The 27943-nt window shown below is 42.3% G+C and overlaps 5 protein-coding genes and 2 long non-coding RNA genes across 25 annotated transcripts in view; 3 read left to right on the forward strand and 4 right to left on the reverse strand.

Annotated features, from left to right (window-relative positions):
• The first annotated feature begins 220 nt into the window (after positions 1–220).
• Positions 221–3925, forward strand: LOC139609467 (interferon a3-like). Of its 3 annotated transcripts, none has more exons than XM_071464120.1 (5): positions 221–1519; positions 2503–2577; positions 3100–3253; positions 3596–3666; positions 3777–3925. In XM_071464120.1, exons 1-5 carry the CDS (start codon positions 1343–1345, stop codon positions 3915–3917), a joined length of 618 nt encoding a protein of 205 aa, XP_071320221.1. In that variant the 5' UTR covers positions 221–1342; the 3' UTR covers positions 3918–3925. The 3 variants fall into 3 exon arrangements, with proteins under 3 accessions (XP_071320221.1, XP_071320203.1, XP_071320210.1); XM_071464102.1 differs by having other exon boundaries at positions 3100–3252; positions 3574–3666; XM_071464109.1 differs by having other exon boundaries at positions 3100–3252; positions 3589–3666.
• An 83-nt stretch (positions 3926–4008) lies between these two features.
• LOC139609005 (uncharacterized) lies at positions 4009–7834 on the reverse strand. The gene is made up of 5 exons (XM_071463202.1): positions 7823–7834; positions 6580–6720; positions 5878–5952; positions 5487–5581; positions 4009–5230 (listed from the first exon to the last, which is right to left on the reverse strand). The coding sequence occupies exons 1-5, from the start codon at positions 7832–7834 to the stop codon at positions 4912–4914; spliced, it is 642 nt and encodes a 213-aa protein (XP_071319303.1). The 3' UTR covers positions 4009–4911.
• On the reverse strand, positions 7207–20447 carry abi3a (ABI family, member 3a). 3 transcript variants are annotated; one of them, XM_071464035.1, is made up of 12 exons: positions 19844–20447; positions 19238–19378; positions 18923–19093; positions 16302–16490; positions 15302–15360; positions 15130–15183; positions 13900–14189; positions 13381–13515; positions 11939–12073; positions 11002–11142; positions 10593–10721; positions 7207–8625 (listed from the first exon to the last, which is right to left on the reverse strand). In XM_071464035.1, exons 2-12 carry the CDS (start codon positions 19367–19369, stop codon positions 8462–8464), a joined length of 1599 nt encoding a protein of 532 aa, XP_071320136.1. In that variant the 5' UTR covers positions 19370–19378; positions 19844–20447; the 3' UTR covers positions 7207–8461. The 3 variants fall into 3 exon arrangements, with proteins under 3 accessions (XP_071320136.1, XP_071320147.1, XP_071320158.1); XM_071464046.1 differs by lacking the exon at positions 19844–20447 and having other exon boundaries at positions 18923–19089; positions 19238–19370; XM_071464057.1 differs by lacking the exons at positions 11002–11142; positions 11939–12073 and having other exon boundaries at positions 19844–20436.
• LOC139609493 (uncharacterized) lies at positions 9449–10634 on the forward strand. 11 transcript variants are annotated; one of them, XR_011685241.1, is made up of 5 exons: positions 9449–9884; positions 9927–10020; positions 10098–10213; positions 10264–10309; positions 10400–10634. It is a non-coding gene; the product is annotated as an uncharacterized lncRNA (long non-coding RNA). The 11 variants fall into 11 exon arrangements; XR_011685238.1 differs by having other exon boundaries at positions 9449–9626; positions 9707–10020; XR_011685235.1 differs by having other exon boundaries at positions 9449–10020; positions 10264–10343.
• A 497-nt stretch (positions 20448–20944) lies between the features above and the next one.
• On the reverse strand, positions 20945–23212 carry dnaaf19 (dynein axonemal assembly factor 19). Of its 2 annotated transcripts, none has more exons than XM_071464162.1 (3): positions 23082–23212; positions 22331–22522; positions 20945–21730 (listed from the first exon to the last, which is right to left on the reverse strand). In XM_071464162.1, exons 2-3 carry the CDS (start codon positions 22477–22479, stop codon positions 21628–21630), a joined length of 252 nt encoding a protein of 83 aa, XP_071320263.1. In that variant the 5' UTR covers positions 22480–22522; positions 23082–23212; the 3' UTR covers positions 20945–21627. The 2 variants fall into 2 exon arrangements, with proteins under 2 accessions (XP_071320263.1, XP_071320271.1); XM_071464170.1 differs by having other exon boundaries at positions 22331–22535; positions 23082–23176.
• LOC139609517 (uncharacterized) lies at positions 22922–25321 on the forward strand. The gene is made up of 2 exons (XR_011685247.1): positions 22922–23056; positions 23172–25321. It is a non-coding gene; the product is annotated as an uncharacterized lncRNA (long non-coding RNA).
• Positions 24237–27943, reverse strand: part of LOC139609420 (rho GTPase-activating protein 27-like) — a 28499-nt gene continuing 24792 nt past the window's right edge. For all 4 annotated transcript variants that reach the window (XM_071463990.1, XM_071463971.1, XM_071463981.1 and 1 more), the window contains one exon: positions 24237–27927. In XM_071463990.1, the coding sequence (XP_071320091.1) occupies positions 27750–27927 (178 nt within the window). In that variant the 3' untranslated portion in view covers positions 24237–27749. The remainder of the gene's footprint in view (positions 27928–27943) is intronic.

Genomic DNA, 27943 nt, shown 5'->3' on the forward strand with positions numbered 1-27943 from the left:
TGTGTCTGTGCTGCTCTGACGATGATTTTACTCCTGGGAAGTTTAATTTTATTTTACTCATCAGATTGCATCTGGTCAGAGAGGTTGTTGATTGGACGCTGATCTGGAAACCACCCCCACGCCTTCTGGTCCAGGACTGAACTGGACCAGACTTGACTGTTATAGATCTGAACCTTCACCATAATTTATTTTTATTTTCAGAACAACATAGTCAAAGAATCTTATTCATTACTCAGCTGATTATTTTACTCAGGAAGTTTCACATCATCATCATCATTATCATCATCATCAACAAGGATTCATTGATCCTCTGTATATGAACAATAATCTTTACATTCAAGGAGAAGTATAAATTCTCTATAATCACTCGCTGATGCTGCATCACACTGTTGTTGGTTTGTCTTATTTAAATGAAGAGATGAAAGTGAATTAAATCAAATCAGTGAGACAAATACAAATCTGAATAAGGTGAAAGTGAAATAATCACAATAAGAAAACAAAATGTCAGTAAATTGACCTCAGATATGAACCTGATGGTTTTTTGAAGCAGTGACTGAATGAATCAAAAATGTCTAATCCCACCAAATAATGATAATGTGAAGTTTAAACACTTTAAATACTTATTCTGACACAGTTTCACTTTGAGTAATCACTTGGAACTCTATTGATGTGTCATGCTTTTATTTTGTAAAGGTGAGTGTGTCACTTCCTGTGAGGTGTACAATCTGAGGTTTAGAAAATGAAAGTGAAGGGACTTCCACAGCAGAAATCCACTGAGCGGGAAAAATATTCCCACGTGACATCACAAACTATGTGAATGAATGAAAATGTTTCGAATATTCTGTTCATTCTGATTCATCCTCAGATCTGCTTTTAAAAAGTAACTGAGTACATTTACTGCAGTACTGTACACAGAGGAGGTACTTTTACTTCCATGTTGTACTCGTACTGCTCCACATCTGTCTGACAGCTGCAGCTGTTTCACAGCTTTTATACAACATGAGACTGGTGCTTCTACTGCAGTACTACTGCACTGGTATCAGTACTGTGTGGTACTGGTACTTCTACTGCAGTATGACATACATAGATAGTGAGGACCAAAGACAGTATTTTCCTAACAGAGTGAGGATGTTCTGTCTGGTCCTCAGTGTCCAACACGTCTTCAAACAGCTGTATAAAGGTTAAGACTCAGTTTTAGGGTCAGAGTTAGGCATCATGTCAATGAGTGTGTGTGTGTGTGTGTGTGTGAAAGGGAGAGTAGAAACAGTGGCTCTGGGACTTTCTCTCTCTCTTTCTCTTTCCTGTCCTGTTTGAATAAAAGTCCTGAACTCAGACCAGCAGCATGTTGGAGACACTCACACTCAGCACAGATCACATCTTCATCTTCATCACCTTCATCATGATCAGCTGGACCGGCCTTTTCATCCTCTGCAGCGTCCTGAGTCCTGCTCTCTGCTGTGATTGGCTCAGACACTATGGTCACTACAGCAACATCTCTCTGACTCTCATCCGCCTCATGGTGAGTACAGCACTGACTCAAGGTCCTGGAAGAAGTTCCAGGAGTCCTGGAGGGGGTTTTAGTCCCAGACTGTGTATGTTTTCATACATGGTTGCATATTAAATACAACAGAATAGGAGCATGTAGATACATGGACGTATTGATGATGTGTAGAGCAGCAGCTGGAGGACAGTTTGAGGTGACTTTAACGTCAGTGTGAACAGGAGCAAAGATCACACAACAGTAACTGTGGAACATGTGAGTGTTGGTCATGTGACAGACTGACTGAAAAAACTCTGGACTGCTCCTTTAAAGATGCTGCTGACTCTTTAGTAACATCTGCTGGGGCTTAAAAAAACTACCACACCATCAGGAAACATCTGTGTCGTCCATGACAACGAGGGTTGATCAGAAAATGATCAGGCTCAGACACAACATCTCATATATGTGCCTGTATCAATTCAACATTAAGTAATAGAATGTATATCCCTATATGTTACAGATATACATCAACAATAATGTTAGATTTAGAACTGACTATATATATTTACATGGACATGAAAATAAACTAAATATTTTTATATTTGTGGATATATATTAAAAACAAACAACATGTTTACATTTATGAACTTACATCAAAAATAAACTGTTATCTCACATAAATTGGTCTATAATAAAAAAACAGCAAATATATTTAAATATAATGACAATAAATGTTTTTTTAATATATTTCTACATATATTATTTATACTAAAACACACTGCATATGTTTATGTATGTTAACATATATTAAAGATGAACTATACATGTTTACAGAATCGGATGTTCATCGTCTATATTTTTCTTATTTTAAGTTTCAACTGTTAATATGTAGAGGTCGAACAGGAAATGAGCTCAAAGTTTCCAGTATGTAGGCCAGTGGAACCAGTGGAACCAGCTGAGTTTCCACTGGTTTGTGAAGTGTGTGATGAGGTGAAATGAAGTGTCGTCTCTTTGTGTTTCAGGGCGGTCAGCTGACTGAAGAGGAGAGTCCAGTTTCCTTTCCATACAAACTCTACAAACACATACGAAACACTGAGGTAATCAATCAGTCAGTCAGTCAGTCAGTCAGTCAGTCTATCTATCTATCTATCTATCTATCTATCTATCTATCTATCTATCTATCTATCTATCTATCTATCTATCTCACATTTAAACTGCTTGCTCTTCAGTTTCTACTTAAATTCATCTTAATTCAAAGATTTTTTAAAATATCTTTTTTGTCAACTGATGTTTCAGCTTCACTCAGCTCTCAAACTAAAATTTACGCTTTAATTTGGTGTTTCCATTGTTACCATCGCTTTAACTTCTTTTAGTATTTCAGATTTTTTCAATATTTGTGTTTTTATTGCCACTTTAACTTTGTCACCACTTCCATTTCTTTCAGATAGGTTTTCCTTTTCTTGTTGTATGTTATTTATTTGTATGTTGTTATTTATTAGTATGTTGTTATTCACATGTTTTACAAACAACCACGTCAACAGCTGTTGTGTGTTATGTTGATGACATCACCTCTGTCAGCCAATCAGATAGCTACAATTCCCTCCTGCCTCTCTCTCCAGGTGGGGTCCCAGGTGGTTTTCATCAGAGACAGTCTGGTCCAGATCTCTGACCTTTATCGCCACGACAACCTCTCCTTCGTTACCTGGGATACCGACAATACTAATCGTTTCCGGATGAGCATCGACAGACAGATAGACAGCCTCAACACCTGTGTGAGTATATAGACAGACGACACTTCAAAAGACACTTCAGCTCCTTTCAGTGTTTACGCTTCAGCTGCCACTTTACCTTCTGTGAGAACACACACATCAGGTGAAACACTTAAACAAACAAGAGTCAAGTTTCAGATGCAATGAAACTTTGCTAAGACATCACCTGATACTTCAGCTCCTTTCAGCACTTTTAATTCAACTACGCTCTGACACTTCAACTGAAACCTCAGCCTCTATCAGTGTTTCACTTCACGAACCACCTCATTTCCTTTCACACCCTCAGCCTTAGTTTTTTCTAGCAGACAGAAAATGAACCTGAAGTGTTTTTGTTTTCAGGTGAGGACTAACAAACAAGTCGACAACAGTCTGAGGAATTACTACAGGAGACTGAGAGCAAGGACTCTGAACCGCACGGTGAGTACAAGTATGACCTACAGCACTGTATGGGTCAGAGTACTGATTTGAGTGCTGTGTGTACAGGTGTAGTGCTGACTGTAGTACTGACTGTAGTACTGTGTGTACAGGGAGGCAGTCCTGGGTCCTGGGAGCTGATCAGGAAGGAGACTCAGCTGCATCTGGAGCAGTTGGACCTGCTGGTGAACTCCATCAGACCTTCAGCTGCTGCCAGCAGGAGGAGCTCTACAACAAGTCAACAGCAGCTCTAACAACGTCTGTGTCACTGCTGCTGACATCACGCTGATGGGTTCTACTGTCAGTCTATTTATTGATTGATCAGCTTTCTATTGACCAACAAAGTTCTCCTCTTTATTTATTTGTATTTATTGATTGATCAGCTTTCTATTGATCTACAAAGTTCTCCTCTTTATTTATTTGTATTTATTGATTTCTACGATGTTTTGATAACTGACAACAATAAAGATGTTTCATTCAGCTCTGTGTTCAGTGTTTGATCCTCACTGACCTTTGACCTGCTCTCTCTGCTGCATCACTAACCAACAAAAACCAAAGAAGTGACATGAAAAACAAACTGAGGATCAATCACCTTCACATCACCTCAAACACCTGGATGTCAACAGAAGAAACTGAAGCAGCTCAGGCAGGTTAGTACAGGTTCAGGTCGAGGTACAGGTATAGGTAACAGGTAACAGGTAGAGGTCGAGGCAGAGGTACAGGTAGAGGTAGAGGTAGAGGTAAAGGTAAAGGTGCAGGTAAAAGTACAGGTTCAGGTTCAGGTTCAGGTAGAGGTACATGGCCCTGTCATGTGTTTACATTAGACACCTGAGACTGTGTCAGTATTTTCTTCACTGATGTTCACAGACACAAACATTAAAACAGCTGTTTCTGTTGTTTTATTCTTCTGTTGTCAACAGGATTCAGTCAAAATTAAATGTTTCATCAACATTGTAGATTAGAATCAAATTTGCCAAGAAACAAGAAACAGAATATCAACTCAAAACACTGTTAGCAGGTAGAGGTACAGGTAACAGCCAGCAGGTAGCAGGGCAGTGTGATGTCATACGTAAATGAGATTATGAAACAAGAGCAGAGTGATCATCTGCTTTAAACTGGAAGTGATGATGCAGGAATGAAACCAGCTGACTAACTGAGTATCTCAGCTGTTGCACACCTGTACCTTCATGACAGCTTGGTAACTGTCGGACATGGTGGCTCTGATGGTGACTGGACCCCCTCTGTGGGTCAGACTGGGGCCTTTAGCTTTACCTCTGACAAACCCCCCCTCTGTGTTGTAGTACGTCTCTTCATAGAGCTGCTGGTCGCAGTGCTTGTCCAGCCCAAACAGCCCCACTGCATACCAGTTAGAGTACAGAGTATAGAGAACATGGCGGCGACTCTGCCTCTGTACCGGTTCGTGGACTCACTGAGGAGGTCAGAGGTGAAGACTCCAACAGATCCACGAGCTCCGTGAGGACTCTTGGCGAACAGAGCGCTGCCAGACTCAGACGGACTGAGTGTGGGCGGGAGCGGTGAGTCACAGGATCCACTGAAATTATGTACTCTGAAACGACAGACAGGTGAGCACAGACACCTGTGAGTAGACACACACACACACACACACACATATATATGTGTGTGTGTGTGTGTGTGTGACAGATGATGATGTCACTGACTCAGTGTCACTTCAGCTTCACGCTGCTGCAACGTGATTGGCTGATGGAAAACGTGTTGTTCTCTTTACCTGTTGCTCTGTTGAAACACTCTGCACATAATTAACGGGGAGGGGGGGGCAGGGTATTAACAGAGAACAGACTCACTGAGGGTTACACAGGGTCAACACAGCGCTCTTATTCTGAAGCTCCATGCTGCACTGGCAGGTTGGACTGTTCCTGCTGCTCATGATGTCTTCAACCTGCACACATCATCATCATCATCATCATCATCACATCATCATCACCACATCATCATCATCATTAGTATCATCATCATCATCACCACATCATCATCATCATTGGTATCATTATTATCATCATCATCACATCACATCATCATCATCATCACAACATCATCATCATCATCATCACATAACTCAGTCACAGAGCAGCAGTGAGAGTTAAGGCACAGGTGGTGTATAGATAGATAGACAGATAGATAGACTGACTGACTGACTGACTGACTGACTGACTGACTGACTGACTGATTGATTACCTCAGTGTTTCGTATGTGTTTGTAGAGTTTGTATGGAAAGGAAACTGGACTCTCCTCTTCAGTCAGCTGACCGCCCTGAAACACAAAGAGATGACATTTCATTTCACCTCATCACACACTTCACAAACCAGTGGAAACTCAGCTGGTTCCACTGGTTCCACTGGTTCCACTGGTCTACATACTGGAAACTTTGAGCTCATTTAACGTTTTCTTATTTTTTCTGTTAAAGAAACTCTATTAAACTCTTCTGTTAAAAACAAAAGAAGAAAAAAGAAAGAAAACATTTACTGTTCGACCGGATCACTCTAAATATTTGCATCACCCACAACCTTGAAATAAAAAATATATAGATTATATACATGATGTCCAGTCCATTTCTTAAAGAGAAGAAGTGTAGGTTTCAGATGATGTGACAGGGCGGGACATCCGACAGCAGCAGGAAACAGCTGAACAAAAACAAGTTGGCTGCTAAGCCCTTTATTTGTTTCTGTTTCACTGGACGGTCCCTTCATTTCTTAACAGGGCTTTTATTTTGACACATGCCATTATGCAACAGCATTACTTCAGAGGTAGCTGCTGCTGAACACACACACACACACACACGACCTGCAGGGACATGACCGTGGGGTTAAATACTGGTCCTGAACCTGTTTGGACCAGTTCACACCACAGAACAAGTGCTGGATTCAGAGTCCTACATACCAGGTAATTTCTGACAGGGCGTGGCGGCATCCAGCACATCCAGAAGAAATCTCTGCAGCAGGGAAGAGGCCCTGGAGGCGGGGACTGCTGCTGTCCAATCACAGAGGAGAGAGGAGGAGGGAAAGTTCCTGCCAGAGGACACTGAGGTGACCCAAACAGTGACAATGAAACTTTATTAACACTGTTGATTGTCAAACTAAGGTAAGTCACAGCAGCAGCAGTAAAATGAAGCACAGCTGTCAGTCATCTTAACCCCCCCCCCAAATCTTTCTATTCATATTATAAACTATATATTTATGACACATTATTTTTCTTTAACTATCTGTGCTGGTGTGATTTGTGTGTTAATTATGTCCGGAGTGTTTCAACAGAGCAACAGGTAAAGAGAACAACATGTCCTCCATCAGCCAATCACATTGCTGCAGCGTGAAGCTGAAGTGACATCATCATCTGTTTGTTTTGCAGCTTTTTGTCTGTTGTTATTATTTTAGTCCACTGATTTGATTTCATGTGGCTGTGACAGCGCTCCCTGCAGGCTGTGATCATTAGCCTGTTAGCTCATATTAGCTCCTCACTGAGACATGAACATGTTGAACTGAGTCTGAAGAAACAAACAAACAATAAACATGATGACACTGATGAGTTTATTGATCATCTGAATACACAATGATGAAGTAACATGTTACTGCTATAGTAACACAACTACAGCAATCGTTTAAATCAGATTTCATCACGTCCCAGATTCAGTTTGAAGTCTGTAGTTTGCGTCTGTGCCTGCAGGGGGTGGCACAGTGCTGCCCTCACTTAAGCCTGACCGGCACACAGCTCCACCACAACACAAAAATACTTCACTGCAAGTGCAAGAACTGCATTTAAGAAGGTACTGAAGTTAAAGTACAGAGGTATCATCAGTAAAATATACCAACAGATATTTCATCTGCTAATAAGACAAATACAAATATTTACAGCAGTAAAATCAGTTTGTTTAAGGAACCAGATTTGATATCATACAAATAATAAACATCATTTTATATCTCACAAACACAATCAGTAAATTAATATTTGAGTTTTGTTGATGTGAGACTTGTAATTAACACTGAGTTCAGTTGGGGAGGGGTGAGTGTGTGATAACATGAATGTGTCTGGTTTATATTTATTCTTTTTGTTTCTACAGGTGAATAAATGACTCTCCATCGATCATCAACATGTCACCATGTTTCCATGAATCATCATCATCACCTACCTTCATCCTCATCGTTTTTACAGACAAAACCATCAATTCATCAAAAAAAAAGGATGAGCAGATTAGTTGATAATAAACTCTGTGTAATTTAAGGCTGAAATTAACAATTATTTTTATTATCAAACAATCTATCGATTACCTTTTCAATGAATCGTTTGGTCTGAAAATACGAAACAATGTTCAAAAAAATATTCAGTTCACCGTCACAGGTTTTAAAAAAATACTGAATTAATGATTGATCAAATTTGTTGACGACTGATTTCCTGTCAGTTGAACTGTGTCTCTAATGGATTTAAATCAGCTTCACCACCAAATCAAATAAATTCTAGGAGTCAAAGAATCCATGTAGAATAAATACCATATGTATTTTCTTCTTTAAATTAAGTTTTTATTTCACTTCAGAGGGGTATATTAATGTGAAGCTTTCCTCAGTGTACTGTCCTTTTTATTACTATTACATTAATGTAATGATCTTTATGAAAATTAAACATTTCTATGGTAAATTTATTTTTAAACAGTAAAACAGACGTGTGTAAGTCCCTGTGATTTACCTCTAGGGGGCAGCAGGGGGAAGGAGGTTAATACAGACTGAGTAGTTGATCTGTCTCCATGGCAACAAAGAGGGGAGGGTGCTTCAAGCTAGCCGCATGATTGGACATAGCTTTCTGGGAAAAAGCCCTGGTTTCCATTGAGGAATCCCTCACACCATCCGTTGTCGTGGCGATGCATCAGGTAGATGATGTCACCCTCAGTGAGGGACAGGTCATCGGGTTTCTTGGCCTCGTAGCTGTAGAGTGCTACCACTGGACACACAATAGTAGCATATATGTCATATACACAAATGATATTTGTATCTGAACTTGTAAAATACAAACAAACATACATACAAAAATACAAAAGTGTGTGTGTGTGCATGCGCATGGGTGTGTGTGAATATATACACATATATATATATATATACACACATTTACTCATCTGTGATAGATGCTTTTATCCAAAGCGACAAACAAGTGAAGGATGAAGCTTCAGGTCAGTAGAGACTCTGTGTCAGGACTCAGTTCTACATTTGTTTCATCAGTGAAGGAGATCAGGTAAAAAAGTGAAGTGAGTCAGAGTCAGAGCTGGTCAGACATGTGGGGGGGTTAGAGGAGTTAGGAGAGGAGGAGCTTGCTGAAGAGAGGAGCCTTCAACAGGGTCTTGAAGAGAGAGGGGGGCGCTCCTGCTCCGAGAGACTTCAGGAGCTGGTTCCACCATCAGGGAACCACAGACCAGAACAGTCTGGACTGAGACTTGTCTGTGTGCAGGATGGTGATGACAGACCACATTCATCACAGGAGCACAGTGGAGGAGAAGCAGCATCAGGCTGAGGGACTGAGCTCAGACCCAGAGTCTCTCTGATGGCACCATCAGAGACTGGATCTGGTTCAGGGGGAGTTAGTGGAGGTCCAGACCAGACTGGCTGCTGCTTCTGGACCATCTGTCAGGGTTTCATTGAGGGTGAAGGGAGGTCTGTCAGAAGAGATGAGAGATGAACATGGTCTGGACCAAGAGCTGGGTGGAGGACTGAGTCAGGTCAGACCTGATTGGTATGACCAGGAGAGGATTGTGACACGGTCAGAGAAAGAGAGCTGGTCATCATCTTGGTTTGGGTCAGAGATGAAGAGAAGATTTTAATGTTGTTATCATGATGAAGATTTTGACGATGATGAAGAGGTCAGTCTCAAAGGTTCAGTTGAAGGTGTCGTTCCTTCATCCATGAGGACATGTCACAGAGACAGACTGAGGTCCACAGAGACAGACTGAGGTCCACACAGACAGACTGAGGTCCACAGAGACAGACTGAGGTCCACACAGAGAGACGGAGGTCCACACAGAGAGACGGAGGTCCACAAAGAGACTGAGGTCCACACAGAGAGACTGAGGTCCACACAGACAGACTGGGGTCCACAGAGGCAGACTGGGGTCCACAGAGGCAGACTGAGGTCCACAGAGGCAGACTGGGGTCCACAGAGAGGGACTGAGGTCCATAGAGACAGACTGAGGTCCACGGAGACAGACTGAGGTCCACAGCGAGAGAGACTGAGGTCCACAGAGACAGACTAAGGTCCATAGAGACACACTGAGGTGCATAGAGACAGACTGAGGTCCACGGAGACAGACTGAGGTCCACAGAGAGAGACTGAGGTCCACAGAGACTGGTGTCCACAGACAGACTGAGGTCCACTGAGAGGGACTGAGGGCACACAGAGAGAGACTGAGGTCCAGATAGAGACAGACTGAGGTCCACACAGACTGGTGTCCACAGACAGACTGAGGTCCACTGAGGGGGATTGAGGTCCACACAGAGAGACTGAGGTCCACAGAGAGGGACTGAGGTCCACACAGACTGGTGTCCACAGAGACAGACTGAGGTCCACACAGAGGGACTGAGGTCCACACAGACTGGTGTCCACAGAGAGAGACTGAGGTCCATAGAGAGAGACTGAGGTCCACACAGACTGGTGTCCACAGACAGACTGAGGTCCACATAGAGGGACTGAGGTCCACACAGACTGGTGTCCACAGAGAGAGACTGAGGTCCACAGAGACAGACTGAGGTCCACATAGAGACAGACTGAGGTCCACAGAGACAGACTGAGGTCCACATAGAGGGACTGAGGTCATCTGGAGGGACCCACAGGCAAAGCTGGGTGTCGTCAGTGTAGCAGTGAAATGAGAGGTGTAGCAGCAATAGTAGTACTATTAGTAGTAGTAGAGATCGTAGTAGTACCTTTCTCCAGGTAGTTTGGGGGGGTGCCAGTGTCGTAGTCCACTGGGGGAGGGAGGGGTGGCATGATGTCATCAAGGCCACCCTCATTGTCCAATAGGAGAGGAGGGGGCGGGACTGGGATCTCCAGATCTACAAACAGTACACAAGTTCTGTAAGTGACAACTGCACTTAACCAAACAGGTTTGAGAAGGCGGAGCTTTGACAGAAAGCAGCAGGGCAGTTGTTCAGGTGTGTGTGTATTCTGATGTGTAGTACAACTGCTTTGCAACTCTAATAGTATGAGATGGTCTTGCAGTACTACAAGTAATACTCCTACCTGAGTATCTACTTAAGTCCCTGTACTACTACTAGGAGCAGCACTATTTGTATTAAATAAACAAAGTACTAACCACAGTATTTGTTTGCTTACCCAGGTGTTCGAGGCGAGCAGGTAAACAGAGCCGAGGTGAAGAGGAGGCAGAGGAGCAGGGGAACAGGGTGAAGGAGGAGGAGGGGGGAGGGTGAGGAGGAGTGCTGGGTGGAGGGTAGGGGGGAGGAGGGGGGATCATCACTGACAGACACAGAGAGAAGCAGATTCAGGACCATCAGGTTTATTAATGACAGGAGAGTTTATCATCTGTCTATAGAGACAACCTCTGATCCCCAAACTGTCAAAAGGACCTGATTATTGATAATGTTTGTATTCAAACGATGACTCCGAGGTCAACTAAATGCCTGTTGCTCCTCAAACCTCATCAAGGACCTTAGAACTTTCTCAAGAACTCCTACAAATCCATCACTGAGCCCTGCAGCCTCCTCAAGGCCCAAAGACATTTACTCAATCAGAACTTGTCCGACTTCTATAACCAACTCAAGAACCCCTTGATGTTTCTCAAGGACTCTTGCAATCTCCTCAAAGCCCTTGAACTTCTTTTAATCCTTGAATCTCCTTAACTGACTCTCAGAACCTCGTCAAGGACCTGATGACCTTTTTAAGGCCTGATGACCTTAAAAAGGCCTGATGACCTTAAAAACGCCTTTCCAAGGACCCCAAAACTTGCTTAATGACTCCTGGAACTCTTTAAACTTTCCTGAAGCACTTCTAGTACCCAGAAAATCATCAAGGATTTCTGGAGCTCAATTACCTTCCTCAGCTATCCTCAAAAAACCTCCCAAGAACCTCTTAAGGACCCCTTGAACTTTCTAAAGGCTACGTTTTTTCCTGTGTGTTTATATATTTCCATTTCTATCAGTTCGTAAAGAACAGAAGAACAAATACATTGATCAGTGTCCTATTGATCAGATATACTGTTACTTTCCTTTCTCAAGTTTCTTATGGATGACACTGGTGTCCTCTATCGGCTTACGTGATTGGACAGCAGGCAGGAAGAGAGAGCGTGTGTAGCGGCAGCAGGAGGCAGGGCCTGAGCGGACCCTCAGAGAGAGAGAGCGAGTGGTGGGCGGCAAGTGACGGTGGCAACTCCTCCTGGAGGGGAGGGTCACTGAAGAAAAACACCACAGAAGAAGAAACTGAGAGAAACCACCGGAGAAGAGGAAGAAGTACAAAGACATTTTTCATTGAGTTTGCTGGGTAACATTAAACTGTGTGTCTGATGGTTCACTTTCTTCAGTGTAGTTTTGTGAAGGGCCAGAACAGCCTCAAACTGCATCTGTTGAGTTTGGAAAGTTGTGCTTGTGATTCTCTATTTGTGGGGATTATTACACAAAATGATGTTTATTTTCATCTCCAGGACCCCAAGAGTTCAGTCAGTGACTCCTGGAATCTTTTCACAGACTTCTAGAACTTACTCAAAGTTACTCTGTCTGAAATCCCTCACTCATTCACCCCTCCCTATTCAGAATCCTATGTAGAGGACTTTGTAGTGAGCTCATTGGGAAAATGGAAAAACACTTTCAGACACCACTCAGGTAATTTTCTCTGACCCATTTTTCTGTATTTCAGCACGAGCACAATGTATCATGGTACATATTTCTAGGGTTGGGATACACTACTTTTCATAATGCATTGTGGGATACTATGAGCCCACTACATAGGGTTTAATAACTTTCTCTATACAATTGGACAGCACCACAGAATGGTGAACTCACTATAAAGTGGACTACAGAGGGAATAGTGAGTGATTAAAAAGGTCTGAATTCATCAAAGAAACATGAACTGTCTGGGTCAAGCTGAATTCCCACAACAAACCAGCGTAGCTTTGTTAATATGCATGTCAGGCTAAATTTTCAGCTGAGATCGGAGGTGAACACTAAACTGTGTAACAAAGAGCCTAATGTTTAACTTCCTTTGGTGCATTTCTGTTAATATTTGAGGCAGACTCAAACACTAAGACTTTTGACTTGTGTTTAGAATGTTTCTGGTCGTCTGAGGAGGTAACTACATTTACATTACATTTACATTTAGTCATTTAGCAGACGCTTTTATCCAAAGCGACTTACAGAAAGGGGAACAATCAGGATTAAGTGCGATAAGAAGTGTTAGCGCAGCAATAAGAATACAAGAACTGTTTACTCTTCCTCTCAGGAATTTACTTTATTACTCCTAAACCTTTTCAGGAACCCCCAGAATTAAATGAATGTTAATAATGAATTTAAAAGTTTCAATTTCAATGAAAAATGTGAACTGTGGTTGTTTCAAATCGGCTGAATAAACATTCTTTGTTTGTGAGCAGTACAGACTTAAATTGCATGTTTTTTTCATTGAGTTTGGTGGAGATGATTTGGTGTGTAGGTCTTTCAGTGCATTCTGAAAAAGTGTTCGGTGTCAGACAGACAGACAGACAGGTACCATCTACTTCCTGGTAGGGTGGAGGGGGCGGGGCTGGCAGTTCTGAGCCATCACTGGGCAGCAGAGGGAATCTGTCGTCATCAGAGGGAGGAGGGGGGGGTGGGGAGGGAGGGGGGAAACAGTTCTCCTCCACCACTGAGGAGACAGAGGATATGTGATGTCATTGTTATGTCACTCATCATGACCAGTGATTGGTTTACATAGAGCTATGAATGATTTAATTAATCCAAGGGTAACTAACTAAACTAACTAAATCTAATCAGGTTTAGCTAATCTGGGTCTACATAACCCAGGTTTAGTTAATTAACTTGTGTATATATACTAATCCTAGTTTAACTAACCAAGGTTTAACTAATCTAAGTTTAATTAATGCTGCTTTAACTAATCAAGGTTTATCCAACCTACATTCAACAAATCTATGTTTAGTTAATCTAGGTTTAAATAATCCTGGTTCAATAAACGATAATTAAATGCTTTTCATCCGTTACTCAGAAACAAACTGCAGTGTTTTGTCTCTACCTGTCTCAAGGCTGAGGGGCGGGGCTGTCGATGGAGCACTATGATTGGTCATAGCCTCTGAAGGCAGGGGAGGAGGGGGAGGTGGAGGGGGGGGTGGGGCCCCAACATCCCCTGACAAATTGGGTGGGGCTGAAATATTCATGACCTCATTTTCCTGAGCCAATATTTCATTTGTTACGGGAGGAGGAGGCGGGGCATTGTCCAGCAGTGTGGTGATGATGTCACACTCAGATGGAGCCTGCCAGGTGGTGGGGATGGTGGGCGGAGCTACAGGTTTCCCAAAACTGGAGCTGAGAGAGAAAACAGCAAAAATACAATTTAGCATTGTCTGAGGATGAAGAAGAAACAGCAGCAGGAACAAAGAGGAACACAACAATCAAAGATCAATATAATCAATACAGACAGAGATCAATACAATATTGGTCAGAACACAGTGAAGAATTAGTGAAATATGAGAACTATGGATGAAAACTTACTAACACCAAAAGATGTGATAAAGAATGTCATGTTGACAGTAATAAGCAGTTCCATTTGAGGATTGTGTATTGAGTTCAGTGCCTCAGAAACACAACATCATGCTGTGACACTGAACTCTCAGTCAGCTGGTTTGTGGTCATACAGCAGAGATGTTAGGCTGCAGCTATAGGTAGTTAGCCATGACATTAGGTGTTGCCTTATGCACCACCAAAGCCAAATCAAAATTCTCACTGCGGAATCTTTGATAAAACAAAATAATGAACAGATTCTGTCTTTCATAGTTTGGTTGGTGGTGAATTCATCTTGTCTAAACTTTGAAAGTTTAATCAGCGTGTTCTCAACAAGGTAACACACTAACATACTACTGCAGGTTTATCACTAACACTGGCCCATGTGCTCAAACATTTCATGTTTCATCTTCTTTGGTGCAGACTTGGTATATTGCCTGTTTTTTTAAACGAGGTCTGGTCCAGTGGCTTCAGACACAGGTTTCTGTTAGAAAATTTCATCATTTACTTTTGACAACTCCTGATTACGTTTCATTCACACACACCTGAATCAGAGATCTGACCTCTGCTTCTAACAGTTTCAGGCTGTTTCAGGTCTCAGTTACCATCTGTGTCACTCTTTCTTTGTCACGTTTATTCCACCAGTTAAAAAACAGAAAAGAGATTACAGACATTTGAAAAAGTGAGAACCAGACTGAATGTCCTCAGACAGGTCCTCACAAAGACTTAAAGTCAGGAGTGTTACCCGCTGACAGGGGGCGCCACTGGGCACTGGACCGGCTCTGGAGGTTTGTTGGATCTGAAACACACACACACACACACACACACACACATTAAACCGCAGTCAGACTTCCTGTTTGAGATGTCTGATGTGAAAGAAGAAGCTGTCATTAATAGACAGTAGAATCAAACTGAACCTGATGGAGGCGCCATGTTTACGGATCGTTCCTGTTCTGTCCGACTGTTTCCCAGAGACCTGGGGGTGGGGGTTGGGGGGGGGGGGGGTGGGGGGGTGGGGGGGTTGGTAAAGAGTGAGCATCAATAGAGCCTCTCAGGCCTCAGCAGCTCTAATTAGTCTCTTTACACAGTTTCCCACGCTCAACAAAGACTGTGTGTGTGTGTGTGTGTGTGTGTGTGTGTGTGTGTGTGTGTGTGTGTGACTTTTATTTGTAGTGGATCTTTACATTGTATTATTGGTACTTTTACTTAAGTAAATGATTTCAATTCTTCTTCCACCGCTGAACAATAGAATACACTAGAATAAGCAGAATATACTTTACTATCCCTGTGGGTACATTTGTGTTGGATTCTGCAGTTCCAGAAATGATAAATACAGACTAACATTCACAAACACAACAGACACAATAAGATGAAGTAGAAGAGGCTAAAAGTTCTGAAGAACATGTGAAAGAGCTGAAGGTGAAGTTGAGGTGAAGTCCTGACACAGATTAGCTGTGTGCAGTATTTACAGTGGTAAAGTCTGCAGTGGTTTACAATGGTACAGTCTCAGTAGTTTACAGTTTACAGTGGTATAGTCTGCAGTAGTTTACAATGGTACAGTCTCAGTAGTTTACAGTGGTACAGTTTGCAGTGGTTTATAGTGGTACAGTCTGCAGTAGTTTACAATGGTACAGTCTCAGTGTGCGTTTTCAGCATAGGATAATACAGTTTGAATGAGGAACTTTTACTGCAGTGTCACTTCTGCTTCTGTGGTTCACTGCAGCCGCCAACACTTCCTGTTAGCATCACCTCCACAGCAGAGACTCAGAACAAAACTTCACTTCTGTTTTTTTGGCTTCTTCCGGTCTGATGTGTCTCTGCTTCACTACATCAGTGATACCAGAAGTTTAGAGGGTCAACACCCAACAGTAACTTTTGGCAGCAGAACCACCCTCAGGATGTGTGTGTGTGAGATACCTTCATGCCATGGCCCAGGCCATCCAGCTGCTGGTAGTTGATTGGTCGACGACTGTAAGGTGGGCGGGGCTGTGTGCCTGCAGCAGGTTGGGAGGGTGGGATGATCTTGTGGCTGCGTGGGACTCGTCTCACTGCCGTGAAAACACCAATCTCCCTCCGAGAAACTTTCTCTTTATGCATCTCCACCGTCTGAGGAAGAGGAAGGCAGAGCAGTTACACAGCAGCAGCTTTAAGTCCACGTCCGGACCAGGGAGGAGGAGTGTGACAGTCAGTCTGCTCCACCATCTCCTGAACTCTGCTGGGTGGTTCACAAAGTGAAGGAGACATTTTCTGTCTGGACCTTCAGCTGCTCTGTGAAACCTGACCACAGCAGATGAAGCCACTTCACGATCGACAAAGTTGATGGCAGCAGAACATGATGGTATGAAATGTAAACACATCCACTGATGTTTGCCAAGTTTCTCAAAGCTGAACTGAAATCAGACTTATTTTTGTTGAACATCAAGTTGTAAAAGCAACATGTGAGTTCCACAGAAAACAATAAGAACAGAAAAGGTTACAAAATAACAAAGAAAATCTGGAAACACTACGCTTTGTGTTTGTTCATATAACGCATTTTTTAATTTATTGATTTTATTTGTTACTTGACTATTTTATTATTCATTTGATGTAATGGTGCAATATATTTTATTGTGTTTGTATTACCTTGTTGAAGACAAGAAAAACTTGTGGTTCCCAGAGTTTGTAAGAGTAGAATGGGGGGCAGAGCCTTCAGCTATCAGGCTCCTCTCCTGTGGAACCAGCTCCCAGTGTGGGTTCAGGAGGCAGACCCCCTCTCTACCTTTAAGATCAGGCTTAAAACTGTCCTGTTTAGTAAAGCTTATAGTTAGGGCTGGCTCGGGTATGTCCTGGCCCATCCCTTAGCTATGCTGCTATAGAGCTAGACTGCTGGGGGATTCCCATGATTCACTGGGCGCTCTCTCTCTATTTCTGTCTCTCTCTCTCTCTCTCTCTCCCTCTCTCTGTCCTCATTCTGCAGGTCTCTCTGCCTCTGGAGCAGCAGGATCCAGATCCACCACTACTCATCTTTACTATTAACCACTGTTACCTGTCATTATTATTGATAACACCATTACCTACACAGCTGTTCCTGGTCTTTCTCTCTCTCTCTCTCTTCTCTCCCCTCTCCTCCCCCCACCCCCCCCCTCTTTCTATCTTCTCCTAAACCCAACCGGTCGAGGCAGACCCCCCCACCCTGAGCCCGGTTCTGTTGGAGGTTTCTTCCTGTTAAAGGGAGTTTTTCCTCCCCCCTGTCGCCAAGCGCTGCTCTTTGTGGGAACTGTTGGGTTTTTCTCTGTAACAAAGTAAAGTCTTGACCTGACCCTGTAAAGTGCCTTGAGATAATGTATATTATGATTTGGCGCTATACAAATAAAATTGAATTGAATTGAATTGAAAAAAAGAAAAACATTTTATTGACTAAAATATGAAATTGTTAGTAAAAACAATAACCTGGAGGTTATTGATGATGAGAACAAGTTGTAATCCAGATCAGACACTGTTCAAACATCAAATAAGAACTGTGATAGAAATAACCACAACAAAAACTACACAAGTGAGACACACACCTCAAAGAAAACATACAGCAAGAAGTTCTTAAGCAAACCATTGCCTGAAACTAGCAGACGAATGAATGAATGAATGAATGAATGAATGAATGAATGAATGAATGAATACTCTCAGACAGCAGCTTAAATCACAGCAGTGGCTGTAGTAGACTTGTTAATGACAGTAAGTGAACACAAAGCAGACAGAAAACAGAGGCTCCATTCATTCATTCACTCAGACCAGCCTCCCCGATGGAGAGGAGGCTATTATAACACACACACACACACACACACACACACACACACACACACACACACACACACACACTGATGACCTGGATCTGTATTCCCAGCACAAACTAAGGAGAAAAAGCACAGATGGAAAAAATTGAATATCGAATTAATTAATGAATTAATAGTGAAGCTCAGGTGAAGTAAAGACACGTCACACTGATCTCGTTCCCATGACAACCTCAAGAGTCTTTGATCCACTACAACTTACATACTACACCGATACTGCACATATGTATGTACAGATGTATATGTGCATATACAGTATATGTATATATAAAGTCAGGTTATTGACAAATTATATATATATATATATATATATATATATATATATATATATATATATATATATAATACATCATCATAAAATTATATTCATGATATGGTATCTTTGACTGTATCCACAGTATGAGATCTGGTCAATGTAAAGTGTGTGCGTAGCCATGTGTACATTCAGTTCTGATCCAGGTGGTCTCTAGAGGTCTTAATAAGGTTAAAAAGGTAAAGGTAGGTGTCAGTTTATTAGGAACAGCAGCTAAAACGACATTAAACAGGTGTTTAACCTCATTGATAGAGACAAAGCTCCAGCCAGCCAGTCACTTTTTACCCAGTAATTTTGAGAGTGTAGGATGAACACTGAGGGTTACTTCCTTCAGAAGATAATAACATCATGATCTCTGGTTGTAACCATCAGTGTGAACGGTCAGAAGCGGTGGGGCTCACCTGACCAATGAGGTTGATGGAAGACTCCATGTGTCGAAGCTGATTGGTCTGAGCATCAAACAGACTCAGTACGCTATTGGCCAGAGTGCTGATCTGGTAGGCGATGCTGGCCAGTGATTGGGTTGTGAAGTTTTTAGTTTCCTCCAGCGCCTTCATACTGCTGTCACCTGACTGACAGAAACATATGGGACAGAAGGGGTTTGCCTAGCTTAGCACAAAGACTAGAAACAAAGAGAAGTAGTAGTAGTAGTACTAACCTGTAGATAGTTGTTGTGGCAGCACTAACCTGTAGGTAGTTGGTGTGGCAGCACTAACCTGTAGGTAGTTGTTGTGGCAGTAGTCGGCCACCTTCAGCAGGTTGTCGTAGTTCTCCAGCAGAGCTTTCCTGGCGCCCGGAGCTTCTTCCAGAATCTTCATCACCTCGTCTTTAAAGTTCTGATCCTTCATGATCACAGTCTGAAGAGTTTTTAAAGATTCATGACAGATCAAATCGAATCCAACTGTAGTTAGGTTAGGTTGACAGTTTCAACCATTTTAAAATAGAATATCAAACATTTCCTGGGTCCAGCTTCTCATGTGACGACCTGCTGCTTTCCTTTTCATCATCTACATCTGTCGTTGATCATTTTGAGGTTGGGACTAAAGAAGGTTTCACTCTGGGCTCTAACTGACGGTTCGCAGAACAGTCCCAGGGAGTACTTTCACCTTCAGGACTTTAACTACAGTTTCCTGTTTATAAAGTTGCACTGCAGTGACCTTTTGCTGGAGGTTGTTTCATGAGACTTGAGGAAGCCTGAGCTCCGTCTGAACAGACCCTGTAAACCAGGTTAAATCTGAGGTGTCTGTAATAACACCCGCACATGAAGCAGCCGCGACCTTTTAATCTATTGAAACAAACTGAAGAAGAAGAGTTAAACTCACCTGAAGCTGCAGAAGAAGAAGAAGAATCGACCCGCGGGAAAGCAGAAGTGTAGAGCCTGATGTCTCCTCCTGTCTCTGTCTCTGTCTCTGTCGGAGCTGCGGGTTTGAGTCTGCTCACACAGACTTCAACCTGCAGCCGAAGATCTTCTCTGCTCTGCCAGATGGCTCACTCCGCGCTACTACTGGAACCATCTTATCGACCAAGAGATCACAGAAGTATCCTGGAGACTTTTTGAAACCCCCCTTGAAACTCTGATCCCCAGCTGGAACCACTTCAAAGACCCTTGCAAACTATTGAGCGCTCACAATAATCCTGGAAACGTGTCCAAGGACTCCTGGAATGTCCTGATGGACTAATGAGCATTCTAAAAGATCCTGGAACTCCTGTACAGACCAACAAACAACATGAAAGGATGCTGAGACCCAATTCAAGGACACCTGGACACACATAGCTCTTCCAAAGATCCTGGAAGTCTTAAGGACTCTTAAGGACCTCAGGAAACTGTGGAAGGATCTCAGAAGTTATTTCCAGAACTCCTGGAAGCCCTTCAAGGATGCTAATGATCTTGAAGTACCTTAAAAAGCTCTCAGTCATCATAGAACATCTGGAATCTGAAATTTCCCCAGTGAATCATTGTGAGGAGTCCTTGAATCTTTTCAGGGGACCTTGAATTTAATAGACATAAACACCAGTTTCAGAGGGATTCCATGGGTCATTGTTAGGACTCTAGGACTCCTTTAATTGAGACCTTAAATGGATTTCAATGATGATTGTGAAGGCTGGGTGCTTAGAATCCGTGGGTCGTTGAATCTCACAAAAGATCTGGAAGGCCCCAAGACACATTTCAAGGACCCCTTTCCTGTACCTCTGTAGCCATCTAAAGCACCCTGGAAGGCCTTGAATAATCCCTGACATCTCTTGATGTATTCAAGGACCATACTGGCTAGAAACTGCAGTGTGAGTGTTTTGGACTCCATAAATAAGTTCAGAGTGAGACCTCCTACCTGTGTTTCCTCCTCTGTGTGAACCTGCTAAGCATAAACCACTTCCTGTTTCACATCAGAGAAAATAACAGTTTATAAAAACAGACTCAGAGTCAGTTTGATTCTGACAAAATGGATCAATTTAAAAGGTAGTAACAATAACAGTACACAGTCCATTCAATAATGAAGGAATTGTGAGATTATTGAAAACAAAAAAGATAATACTTTTAATAATACAAATGCATACTGATATTGTACTTTTCCTCCAGTTCACTGCGTCTGTAGAGCTGAAACCTACATGTTATATTCCACATTAAATTAATTTGGACACTGATAGGTAAAAATTTTATTTTGAAAAACCAGCCATGTTTCAGAGAGTTTACTCAGCCTGGACAGGACTTTGCGTTTCTGTAGTTAATTCAAAACACGTCTCACTGGTTTGTGTAACATACTGACAGGTTGACTGAAAACTTGTTGACCCTTGAACGCAGCTGCTGCTGATGTTTCGACAGAGCTCATTTTCATTTCAGCAGTTAAGACTTTTAGTTGTGATTTTGATAGTGACTGCAGGAGCTGGATGAAGCTGCTCCAGTGACTGCTCCTTCAGCTCCACCTGCTGCTCACACTGAGTCAGTGCAAAAATCATTCGGGATCCTGAAAAAACTCCTGGAAAGTTTTTGTGTTCTGGAAATGCATGGTTTCCCAGGACAGCAACATCTTTTATTTAAGACAACAGGAAAAAAATTTTTAAGGATTCAAAAATAGTTGGTGGGTTTATGTGTTCCTTGTTGCTATAGTGATCACTTGTTGCTTGGGGCGACGGGGTTCCAGGGCTGTTTCCGTGGAACTCCATCTTTATCTTTCTTCTCCAGAGGCTTCAGATGACAGGACAGTACCAGGTCCCTGAAAGAGACAAAAACACATGTAAGACAGAGCCTGGGAACACTTAAAGGACCCTAGAGTACTCTGAAACACCCTGGAACTACTTCAAGGACTTCTGGAGTACTCTGAAATATCCTGGGACCATGTCAAGGCCCCCTAGTGTTTCCCTAAGGACCTAAGGGACCTCTCTAAACATCCTGAAACTCATTCAAGGACCCTAACAATATTCTGAAGGAGCTCTGGGAGCCTTTTCAAGGATCATACAACTCCCTCAAGGTGCCTTGGAATATCTCAAAGGACCAGAGAGCCTTTGAGAGTTTCCTGAAACTCCTTCAAGGAGTTTTGGAATGTCTTCAAGGGTTGCATTAGACTCCTAAAGCATCCATCAAGGAATTCCAAGTTCCTCCAAAACATTTCCAGGGTTTCTTTGTCAAAGACATCCTTGAAATCCTTTAGGAAGTCTTGGAAGTCTTGATGTATCCCAGGAGACTTCTGAAGCACTCTGGGTATTTTACATAAATTAGCTTAGTTCAGGATTCTGCTGGGTTCCTTCATGACACTCCAAGGAAACGCTAGGATCATTTTGGAATTTCTGGAATGCTTCCAGGCCCCTGCAGTTACCTGAACTCCCGGTAGGAGGCGACTCTCTGGCCCACGGCTCTCAGCTTCGCCTCGTTCTCCCGCTGGTGTGTCCGCTCAGACTCCACCGCCGCCCGCAGCTCTCGCTCCAACGCCAAGAAGTCGATGACGTCACGCTCTGACATCGCCATCGACTGATGATGTCACACAGGTAAACACCTGCTTGTGTGGTGGCTTTAAAGGAACACTGTGACATGTTAGGTAAGTAAATTCTATTTCAGTAATCAGTAAAAAAAGTCTGTCTCCAGGACAACCAGGTGGGTTGATTTGTTGAAGACTTTAAACGTGTAAAAGAGACAGACATTTGGATCCGTATGAAGGTGTGGAACACCTGAGATAAACCCGCTGTTTCCTGTTTCAAACGTTACTGAACGTGTTGTTATTGAACGCAGCTCAGCAGCTGTTCACAATATACCTCAGCTGCTTTTTGACTTTAAATCTGTCCCACAGTGACTGCGCCGATTCACAGGTGTGTTAACAGGTGAACCGTTTGTGTTGAAAGATGTTTGGGAGCTAAAACCGAAACGTGTCATTGTTGAACGGAGCTCAGTGGCTAAAGCTAGCTGCCAGGCTAAAGCTAGCTGCCAGGCTAAAGCTAGCTGCCAGGCTAAAGCTAGCTGCCAGGCTAAAGCTAGCTCCCGGTCTAACACAATAATACATCCATAACAAACGCAGGCGGGCTGACGTTAGTCCAGCTGACAGGTAAAGGTGAGTTTTACTTTCAACATCTTACCCGAAGTAGTTTTTCTTCCCCGTGCGCTCGGTCTCTGTGTGCTCAGTCTGTTCGCGGGTCAGAAACAACAAACTGTCTCCATGACGACAGGTTGGCTGACCGCGCCTGCGCAGTGCAGTGCAGAGCAGAGGGTCTCAGCCTGTGAGCGGCCTGTGGTCTGGAGCCGAGTCCGCGCTGTTGTTATTTGTCTTCTACTTTAAATGAAGCAACTTCTGTGCCTGAACCCGACCAGAGGCAGAGGAGGTCTTACTGACGGTCCAGCAGGATCAGAAGGACCAGGACCAGGATCAAAACAACTCCTCTACCACAGCTGCCCCATCATTGCTGCAGCATCACTGAACTTTCACAGATCCTGGTTCGGGTCAGGGAAAGATCCTGGTCTGGTTTAATATGGAAAAACCTCACAACCTGTTTATTTACATTTAACCTAAACCACCATGTTTCACTGACCTAAACCAAAGAACTGGTGTCTAAACCTCAGACAGGACTCTGTTTGTGAACCTGGTCTCTGGTGTCACAGTTCTGAACTTGTACGTCCTCCATCCACCACCTCCTGCTGACTCTGATGAACTGCATCATAATTTTGCCTCTGGACATAATCAAATAGAGATTTGTCATCACAGCATCACTGGAAAACTGTTCAGTGAAATGTGAATGTAATTTTTGGCATTTTGGATGGGACTGCATTACACTGAGAGGTGTTTCTGTTTTTTTGTCCTTCCAATTTGGACTGAAGTGACTATACAGCTGTACCTAATAAAGCGACCCTATTCTTAAAGCAGGTTAATGTTCCTTTGACGTCTTTATTTTTCCAGCATCATGTGACATATTAATATCCCTGAATATCTGACCACACTGACTGACATTTTCTCTTGTTTTTATCTTGTTTTATGTTCTTTTCTGTTTGCAATAACATGGTTGCCATGGTAACTGCATCACAACAACACAAATCTTAACCTTGGATTTTTTGGGCTTGTTAAGAAACATCACGTTTAGACACAGCAGTTAAACTGATGGAGCATCAGATGTAGAGACTTTGTACAAATAAAATATGTCTCTCGTCAAATGAGACTGATACAGGAGGAAATCAGAGGGTTTTAATTTGAGTGTATGTTGATGAGGTACTTTCAGTTCCATATAGCAAAACACACTGAACACTTTCATACAGATCAGTTTTATTTTTATTAAAAGTCAGTAAAATACCCTCTTATGTACAGTTGAATCTGTTAATCTTCCATGTTAACTTTGTTCTGTATCTGTAATACATACAAACACTATAAAAACATACAGATTACCATTTCTAGAATTCACCGTCACAGCAGGACACAAACAACAGCAGTAAAAATGTTCCTGTAAAATTCATCCCTAAAAGACATACTTAAAGAACTGTGCTGTAAAACCTCTAGTTCTCTATCTTCAATAACTAGTTGAGTCCCTCAGGGACACGTTCTGGCCCTCTGAACTTTCTAATACACCGCATTTAGATTTAGAAAAACATTTTCAAATGTAATAAATCTTCTTGTCCTCTGTCCGCTACAGCCAGGTGAGAGGTTGGACATCAGTGTCATCTCTGTGTCCAGTCCGGAGACAGATCAAGGTGGGTTTACCCTGGTTTAGCACAAAGACAGTATGTGCACAAGGCATTTGATCGCTTCTCAGTTGATTTGTAAATTTTATAACATCATCATCCTGCGATGAAGGTCCGTGACATCATCACGTCAAGACTGAAGTTTGATCCAGTGTTTAATACGACAAAGGTTTCATGTGAGACATATATTTGGTATCAACATGTACTGACTTAGAAAATGACTTCTGTTCAAATCTGTATTTTCCAGAGTCAGTGAATGCAACACAGACCGATAATGGTAATACATTAGCTCTTACTTATTAAGTGAGACTCCAGTAAGTGAACATGGACAGAAACAAGTAGATATTTTGAACTAAACTAAAACTGGTGTCTGACTTTGGAGGATCCAGGATGAACAATAGACAGAGTGAACATTACAGTGGGAGGTGGACGATGAAATATTCACTGTGCTTCATTAGTTGTTCCAGACTTCACTTGAACAATGGAGAAATTAGGGGACATGGTCTGTGATAGACAAAGACTAAAGAGAGTATCATCTATCACTGAGGAGCTGCAGGTTTTTACCACCTCTTTTTATGTTGCTTTTACAAATTAATAATTTTTTACATAATATTTTAATTGCCCCTATTGATATAAAATCTTAGGACAACTGCTATAATCGATCCAGATCTCCCAGTGAAAGTGTGTCTGGATGCTGTCAGTGACCCAGCGAGGCTGGTGAGTTAAATACTGTGTTGGGGTACTCCTGTACAGGATAGTTGAGTGTGAAGCATAAAAGCATTTTCCACAGAGGTTAGTTCACCTTGCATTAATTAGTGGTTGTAATAACCAACTATGATGAAATGAATCATGCACATAAACAAGAGGGGAATGTTGTGTCACTAAAAGAAGTGGTAACTGTTAAAGTCAGTCTGAAAACCTAGTCTGTGTTTGCTAACTGAGCCGTGACATGGTTTAGACAATTTTCCAAATATCAGACTGAGTTTGTCAAATTAAAGGAACTTTTTGTAAGTTTTCCTATTGCCACATAGCCAGCATTAGCATTAGCGGCTGGTTACTTGCCAGTCTTTCCAAGAGCTTCAGTCTTTGTTGTGTCTACACAATAAGAGGTTAGAATATGTCCTCTGAGCAGCTACGTCTTCAGGACAGAGTGGAGGCTGCAGTGAGCTGGTTAGCTGCTAATTTCAGTAGAGTTGTTTCCACCTCTGGAGACATGTTGGTGGGTAAAAGAAGTTTTTTGCTGAACTCAATATTTCTTCTAGACTGGTTAAGTAAACAGCTGCTAATGCTAATGTTAGCTATGTAGCAATAGCTAAACTTACAAATAACTTTGTTAAAATGTATGTTTTCTTGGATCTCTGAAAGACAAAACCAAGACTGCTTTTGATGTCTGCAGTCAGTCAATTCTACATTGATCAACTAATTAAAATATTACAAAAAATGAACAGAAGGAACCAATAAGAGTTTATATTTTCAATTTGTTTGGGCATCCATACCAGCTGTTAATATCTGTGTTCCCAGAGGCTCCAGAGACTGTGAGTAAATATTTTCAGTATCCTCAGGCTCAGATATGTGGTAGTGAGTGAGGAAAAAGAACAAGTCTTAAAAAATTCCTCTGAAAACAAGCTGCATTCACATAATATCCACACGTACGGTCACATACAAAATCCATACTGTGCTTGTGTTCAGGGTGTGTTCAAAATGTGAGGTCTCTCCATGCAAAGTGTGTAAATCCTGTTTGGTGTGAGATGTTTGTTTAGTTCAGAATGGGTTTTCTGGGGCTTGAGTTATGTCAAATACCTGAAACCTTCACATCTTTAAAAACAGAAATACACTCAGAATCCCTGGAGACACAAAGATGTGTGACACAATGGTAGAAAGGTCAAGATTCTCAATATGTCAAGCCAGCAGGTCACTGTTGGAAGGTTGTTTGGTTTGTGACTTTATTCCAGTTTGTCGGGTGCAGTCAGATTTGATCTGGGGCTCCAGATGGATCCATTCCAGTTACTCATGGGTCATTTAATGGGTCTGTGCAGTGACCATGGGTCAAGTAAACTTTACTGTCCACAGGAAGAAGTGGTATTTGGATCTAGTGTTAAATGGCTGTGGTTTGTCTGTTGTCTTGAGAGCAAAAATAAACTGCTGGTTAAGGTTTAAGAGCCAGTTGGGTGTTATAGATGGTTCCATTCAGGGTCTATCTCTTTTACTTAAGGCTTTGGTCTGGTGACAGCATTTCAGGTTCAAATCCCTGTAAACTTAAACACAATTGTCATAAAAAGAAGGATGTTGTTTGGGTCCAGAGTTTTACAAGGTTTTGGGTGAATCTTGAACTTATAGGGGTTAGTTCTTTCTCAGAGTAAGAAATTTGGTGTTTTTAAGGTGCAGTTTGTTTGGTCTGTTGCCTTGAAAGGGCAGTGAAACCACTGGCTGTGGTTTCAGAAGCAGTCCAGGGTTCCCCTCCAGTTCTACCAGGTTTAAAACCCCTGAACTCTCATGTCTATGGATTTTAAAAACAGAAATAGGAAGAGAGTTTGGGACAAGAAAGCTGCATGACTCCAGAGGAATCTGGAAGTTAATGGGATAGTTTTTGCTCAAAGTGAGAAATCCTAGGGGCTTTTAGGCTACTAAGAAAATGTGTTTTGTTTGGTCTGTTGCCTTGAAAAAGAAGCAAAGCTGGTTTGAAACAGATCCAGTCTCCTAGGTTTCATGCATGTTCCACCTGGATTATTCAAATCACAGTGGTTAGAGGGCTGTAGTGTTGCCAGCATGGGTTAGATAGAATCCTTTTGGTCTGTTGCCTTGTTAGAGAAGTGAAGCTGCTGTCAAAGGTTTAAAACCAGTCCAGGATTCCAATTGTTTCCACTCAGATTCTATTTGGATTGTTTAAGGCTTTGGAAAGGACCACCATGCAGTGAGTGGGTTCCAGGTCCAATGACCTTGGATTTGAGAAGAGGTTATGTTTAGGTACACAGGTTCTCTGACACTTTGGAAGATTTTGGCAGTTCTCATTGTTCTCTGGGAGCTTCAGGATGTTTTCTGGTAGTTCTTGAAGGTTTCAGAGGAGCTCCAGTAGGTTCCTCTTAACTCTGGGAGAAAATGGTCTGGAACTCATTTAGCATGAGCTCCACTATCTGGCTCTGGAAAACCATGTGGATTGTCATGTTGGCCGACTCGGTCTGGGGCCGGAGCAATGTGGGTCCAAACACGATGGCAACGCTCTGAACCGACATCCTGTTAGAGTCCTTGTGTTCAATCACCCTGGATAGAGAGAAAG

This window comes from Trachinotus anak, unplaced genomic scaffold (assembly GCF_046630095.1).
Source record: "Trachinotus anak isolate AG129_WGS33_773 ecotype Australia unplaced genomic scaffold, CSIRO_AGI_Tana_v1 ptg000003l, whole genome shotgun sequence".
In the NCBI taxonomy this organism is placed as follows: Eukaryota; Metazoa; Chordata; class Actinopteri; order Carangiformes; family Carangidae; genus Trachinotus; species Trachinotus anak.

Coding starts and splice junctions, on each gene's coding strand:
- LOC139609467 (XM_071464102.1), top strand. CDS start 1,343: ATGTTGGAGACACTCACACTCAGCACAGATCACATCTTCATCTTCATC. Junction 1,520..2,502: donor TGACTCTCATCCGCCTCATG/GTGAGTACAGCA, acceptor TTTGTGTTTCAG/GGCGGTCAGCTGACTGAAGA. Junction 3,253..3,573: donor TAGACAGCCTCAACACCTGT/GTGAGTATATAG, acceptor ATGAACCTGAAG/TGTTTTTGTTTTCAGGTGAG.
- LOC139609005 (XM_071463202.1), bottom strand. Junction 5,582..5,877: donor AACACATACGAAACACTGAG/GTAATCAATCAG, acceptor TGATGTGTGCAG/GTTGAAGACATCATGAGCAG. Junction 5,231..5,486: donor TTGACCCTGTGTAACCCTCA/GTGAGTCTGTTC, acceptor CTGTCGTTTCAG/AGTACATAATTTCAGTGGAT.
- abi3a (XM_071464035.1), bottom strand. CDS start 19,369: ATGAAGGATCAGAACTTTAAAGACGAGGTGATGAAGATTCTGGAAGAA. Junction 16,491..18,922: donor CCATCAACCTCATTGGTCAG/GTGAGCCCCACC, acceptor CCTCTTCCTCAG/ACGGTGGAGATGCATAAAGA. Junction 13,516..13,899: donor GCCCCTCAGCCTTGAGACAG/GTAGAGACAAAA, acceptor CTGTCTCCTCAG/TGGTGGAGGAGAACTGTTTC.
- dnaaf19 (XM_071464162.1), bottom strand. CDS start 22,479: ATGGCGATGTCAGAGCGTGACGTCATCGACTTCTTGGCGTTGGAGCGA. Junction 21,731..22,330: donor GCCTCCTACCGGGAGTTCAG/GTAACTGCAGGG, acceptor TGTCTCTTTCAG/GGACCTGGTACTGTCCTGTC.